Raw genomic sequence first — 5696 nt, 5'->3', positions numbered from 1 at the left:
CTTTGTGTGCTCGATTTTAGTTGTGACAAGGCTGGACGTGATGTAGTTGATGAGGAGGTTTATCCTGAGTTACCGGTTGTGAAGTCAAATGATTACTTGAATGTGTTTAAATTTTTTTAAAAGGCAAGTATTTAAGTTGTTTTTTTAAATACACGTTTACAGAGTGCAACCGGGGATGAATGAATCTGGAAGTTGGCTGCACACAGGGTAGACGAGCATGGAAGCGCTGCGTGGGCAGTTCTGCCGACACTCGTGAAAATGCCAGTGTCTTCCAGCGCGACCGATCTGTTAGGAACGACTTAGGTGTCACTCATCTGCCTGTGTGTGATCTCGCTGGGGAGAAACACTGGGTCGGGGGTGATGACAGGATGGCCCTGTCGTAGCCGCGCCCCGGCCGCACCCGCCCCCACCGTCTGGTGGTTGGCAGCAACGGAGGTGCATGTCCTCCCACAAAACAGACCGCACCTCAAGGGATCACTGAGCGTGAGAACGGCCCAGGCAGCGATAAGGGACTGCCCTGACCTCATGGGGCCCTACAGGAACATTTCAACATGAAGCTGATGTTTCCAAGGCAGAGAAAGTCCTTGATTTTGAGGGTGTTGCTGATGTTTTCTTAATAAAGGAACAGAAGGCAGCCAGAGCGGCTTCTGCTATCTGCAGCCGATAGAGTTGGGCCGGGGGAGGGCAGGAAGCCTCTCTGTGGCTTCGGTTCGCTTGCTGGGCACAGAGTGCCCTTCGCTGGCGTGAAGCAGGGAGCAGTGTTCCCAAGTGAGGGCCTTATTCCTTCAGCTGCCTCCCGTCAGCACCTGGGCCCAGGCTTCAGTGGAAGACCATCAGCACCTCAGAATTTCTTTTTAATTTCATTTTGTATTGCTTTTTATGTTTACATATTTACAAACTCTTGTGTCGAGGGGTGACTTTCAGTAGATGGCAGTGAGGGAGCTACTCGGCTAGGTATTAAATTTCATTCCATTTTGAAATGGAAATATTATTGAAAATGCAGCAATTTCCTTTCCTCCCCATAACAACGTACGTAATAGTCAGTTACTGGGGAAAGCCTGTGTTCTTCAATATTTTGTTAAGAGAAATTAGAGAAACTTAGATTTCACTAAAGCAGACATAATTCAGTTTCACCTTAAGATAGTTTTGTTTTGGGGCACCTGGGTGGCTCAGTGGGTTAAAGCCTCTGCCTTTGGCTCAGGTCATGATCTCAGGGTCCTGGGATTGAGCCCTGCATCGGGCTCTGTGCTCAGTGGGGAACCTCCTTCCCTCCCCACCAAACCCCCCCCCCCCGCCTGCTACTCTGCCTACTTGTGATCTCTGTCTAAATGAATAAAAAATCTTAAAAAAAAAAGTTTTGTTTCTGGAATTGTAGATTGGAAACGTTTAAAATTAGAACATTCTTTATTGGTATTTTCAATATTGATAACATCCTCTGAAATAACTTCTATAAAACACAGGCTCGATGCCCTAGAATTAGTATACTTAAGAATCAAGAGTTTGCCTTAAAGATTACTTAAACATAAAGGCAAGGCCTGAGCGAAAATAATGCAGAATTCAACATTTTTCTGACTGGCTTTCAAAGTGGCAGTTGAAATTATGGCACAAAATTGTACTTTTTTTTTTTTTTTTTAAACCCATACAATGCTAACTCCTAAAAAACTTGACCCACGGGAAGGGCCCTGAACTTGGACAGAAGCAAGGTTGCAGCGGCACACAGGCTGCTTGACTGCTCCCACACGGACGGAGCACTGGTGACCCTGACCTGCCAGACTGTCCTGTTGGCTTAGGGTCACTTGCAGTCCTAAAGCAACTCTCGGTTTCTTTTGCTGCTTTCCCGGCCTTCGGTGTCTGGATACTGAGAAAGATCCAGGGTCAAAACTTTGCTGAACATGCAGTCATCGTGCTGAATGAGAGAGGACAAGGGAGAGTCAGCTCTCTGCTTAGGGACAAAGTGTCATCAAACATCAAGGAAGGGCCACTAGGGAGCCTGGATTTGCACTTAAAAAGGGGCCCTTTTAGAGCCACTGGTCTCCAGTTATGCGAGCTTCACACCTGTGCACATGCCAGCCCAGAGTACATCAGTGGCTCACAGAGCGCGGTGAGCGAGGGGCTGCGGACAAACAGCGGCTCAGGAGGGGCGCCGGCAGCGGACACAGGTGTCCCACTGGCTAAGGACATGTGCCACTGCAGGGGCAGGCAGTCGCTCCACCTCCCCACACTAATGTGCACCTCGCCCTCACCTGCCTCCCTGACCCAGATGCCCCAGACCCCTTCTTCTCTGAGCCTGGAATGGTGTGGAAGCCCCAGTGCCAGCCAGCGGCCCGTGGCGGACTCCTCACCAGGTGTGTCTGCCCTGTGCACCTACAGTGCCCGTGAGAGTGAGCGTTTGGCCTCGCTCAGCTGACTTTGCCGGTCTGATGTACAGAGCCCCGGCCCCAGAGAACCAAAGATGGGCAGAGGAAAAAGATCCGTTTTGCTCTCCTGCGCTGGTATGAGAATTTCCAGCGGCCCCTAACGTCTTGGAGGAACAGGAAGGGAGGCTAATTTTTATCTTTGTTTAAATGAAAACTCGGGAAGTCAAGTGTCCCCAGACTGAACAATCTGAACTTCCTGAGCTGATGGAGTAGCTGAAGGAAGGTGAATTCTGAGTCACTAGACAACCTGGAGTGTCTGATCAATTCTTTCCTCTAGTCCTTTTAAAAGCTAAATGGGGTCCTTTAGTGCGGCCCACAATGCATTTGTTTTGCCTGAAACATTCAAACACTGGAAAATATGAAACAATATTAATATTTGCTGGGTATGTCAGTGTGTACCTTAACAAAGCTATCCCGCTGTTCTGCAAGTTTGGATTTGCCTTTTCACTTGAAGCATATCTTAAAAATATCTGTGTACTGCCATAGAAAAAAATTAGTTTTTAAAATCTTATTTGGTTTTAAAAAAGTCACTTAAGCCTGTATTTATCAGGCGTGGCGATGTGGAAATCAAACCGTGTCTCCAGACTGCACTGGTGCGCGTGGGGAGGTGTGGGGAAGCAGCCGAGGGACGCTTCTCCTCTCCCCGTTGCTGGTCTTTACCTCTGGATAGACGCCGATGAGCGCGTCGGCTCGGGAGTAGAACTCCTCCTTCAGGGAAATGATGATCATCTGAAACTGTTCTTGACTCTGCTCTTTGATGTAACTTGAGACCTGAGGGGACAAAAGTCCACATTTCACCAGCAGGGAAAGGCCTTGTTGCTGGGCCCCCGGACAGTCACTGTGCCTAGTCAAGTCTCCAGCTTGGCCCGTGGTGGGTGACAAGGTACCTACTTGCCCTTCCGGTAACTCAGTAAAATCCACTATGGAAATAATTCAGATTCTAAAGTAAGAGATTAGTTAAAAACCTGTAAACCTTATTAAATCTATCATCTAAAATGTCAAGAATGTTTTTAAGAACAGAGCACTAATTTGAGACACCGTCTGGTGAAATTGCAGTCAGCGTTCCTAACTGAAACTGACACCCAGACGCTATGTGTGCGTGCGGACCGACTGGTGTTTAAACTTACAGTTTCCTGTGGCAGGAAAGCCAGGAGTGGGAAAAATGGCAATTATATATGTATTCAGGACCATAATATAATTATTTGGTTGGAGTTGAACTCAGTGGCTCCTTCAGGAAGCTCAAATCCAAGTCACGAGAATGAGAACAAAGTGGGCTCTGGACGGAAATGTCTTGTTGAATAAACTACTCAGAACCCAGAGAAAGATGGGGAAGAACGTGGCCACAGTTTCACAGATGTCTGCCAATTCCCAGCAGGTGTCTGCAGGGCCATAAGGGCTCTTCTCTGTCTGTGTCAGTCCTGACTGCACCAAGGCTGTGGAGGCAGGCACGGCAGCCCCGGGCGGGGAGCGAGTCACTAGCCCAGGTGAGTGATGAAGAGGGGGACCGCCCTTGGCTAAGAGGCTGGATCCACCAGGCAGAAGGAACTCCATCCGGCATTTGAGGTGATGAGAGCCACTAGAATGTGGCACTGTGATGTCCTGGGATTCTGACCCAAGTGGAAGGTGCGGCAGAAGGCATACGTTTGGCCTGGAGAGTTACTTGTAAATGGGGGCACTGGACCATGGGAAGGGCGGGGGAGCTACTTCGGGTCTCGTCGTCCTACGTCTGCTCATACTCAGGGCAGTAGAGTGGCCAGGAGGGTAAACCTCAAGGGAAGACTGAAAGTTAAAAGGTTTTTAATACAGAGGATGGCTGCCAACAGAAAAGCCTTAAGTAGGAGTCCCTAGAGATGGCGGGGATACAAACATCTACATTTTGCTAGAAGAAAATGTAGAAACATCTACATTTTGCTACCTTAAAAGAGGCAGTCCGCAAAAACAGATGCCACCCCAGCACACACAGTGTGGGTGCGGAGTGCCTGGAGCGCGCTCTTGGAGATTTCTCCCACAGGAGTCAGGCCATTGACTCCAATTAGCTGATGCACACTGGCTGGCATTCAAGAGAAACAGATTTTCTCTTGCCCCACGTCTTCCTTCCCTGGTCACCCTGAAGCCTTGTGGGTCCCAGAAGGTGGCTCTGTGCTGTCCTCTACAAGGTTCAGGGGACTGGGGATCCGTTTTCTAAATTTTGTGACTGTGGAGCTGACAGGCTGTCCTCAGGTGCTCAGTGCCCCGTGTGGGAAGCAGGGGCCGGGAGAAATCCGGGTCGGAGGAGGCCAGACTGAGCAGCGCTGGGGGAAGACCGGCCCTTCCCGGCAGACTCCACAGACGGAGAGAGCAGGCAGGCCAGCTTCAGAGACAGCCTGCCGGGGTGGCCCCGGGCACTTAAGACACTGTTCTGAGAAGGACTCCTTAGCCAAGCTCACAAGACTAAGGTATACAGCAGGATGCCAGCTTCCACTGGGCCTGGAATCAGAACAATCAGAACCAGAGCCTGATTCACGCATCCCCGAAACGACAGCCCAAGCTGTAGGACCATGAGACCAGAGTCTGCGGGCCGGAGTTATCCCGTCACTCAGTAGCCACAGACCAGGCACTTGCCAGAGACCAACTCTGGCCTTTGGTTGGGCCTCTGTTCGCATGTCAGAAAGTCACAGTGGGGGTAGGTGGCTTCAGTGTTGCCCTCTTTCGGGGGGCTTTCTAGGTCTACGCTATCATCTTCACGATGCGGACCTGTTTCCTTAGTTCCCTCATCTCAAATCCTGACAACAGGACCCTGAAGTACAACAGTTGGATAAGTTTTAATGAATTCATGGGGGGGCAGAATTTGGGGCTTTGTTAACAACTGATTTGGTCCTATTTGCCACAGGGCCTCTGCGTGATCCTCTAGGTCCCAGTATCTAGATCTGGGGACAAGTTACCCACTAGCAATGCTGTGGATTCAGTATAACAATCCTCCTCCGACTCCCTGTTTTGATTCCCCAATCATTCATTGAGAGTCCCCGAAACCTTGAATGAAAACTAATTTTCAGATACTTAGATTTTTAGATACTTGGATTTGATGTTTAATCAGCAATTATCCAACAAACCGTGTGTGTTCAGGATAAACCGTCTTTCTGACCAGACCGCGATCCTCGAGTGCTGCGTGACCTACGGGAAGTTAACAGCAGAAAAAACCTGACCTTGCCAATGTTTGTGTTGTCCAGAGCCGCGTCTACTTCGTCTAACACAAAGAACGGAGCAGGCCGGAAACTGGAACGAGAGTACAGCCCGGTGAGT

General features: G+C 49.6%; 1 protein-coding gene across 1 annotated transcript in view; it reads right to left on the bottom strand.

Annotated features, from left to right (window-relative positions):
• Positions 1 to 1391: 1391 nt before the first annotated feature.
• SMC1B (structural maintenance of chromosomes 1B) overlaps positions 1392 to 5696 on the bottom strand; it is a 76149-nt gene continuing 71844 nt past the window's right edge. The window contains exons 23-25 of the mRNA XM_059401799.1: positions 5600 to 5669; positions 3078 to 3188; positions 1392 to 1906 (exon numbers count right to left, since the gene is read on the bottom strand). Coding sequence (XP_059257782.1) covers positions 1805 to 1906; positions 3078 to 3188; positions 5600 to 5669 — 283 coding nt within the window. The 3' untranslated portion in view covers positions 1392 to 1804. The remainder of the gene's footprint in view (positions 1907 to 3077; positions 3189 to 5599; positions 5670 to 5696) is intronic.

Source organism: Mustela nigripes, chromosome 6 (assembly GCF_022355385.1).
Source record: "Mustela nigripes isolate SB6536 chromosome 6, MUSNIG.SB6536, whole genome shotgun sequence".
NCBI classification, from domain to species: Eukaryota; Metazoa; Chordata; class Mammalia; order Carnivora; family Mustelidae; genus Mustela; species Mustela nigripes.
Note: the sequence above shows the minus strand (reverse complement) of the source record. Positions and strands in the feature narration are given on the sequence as shown.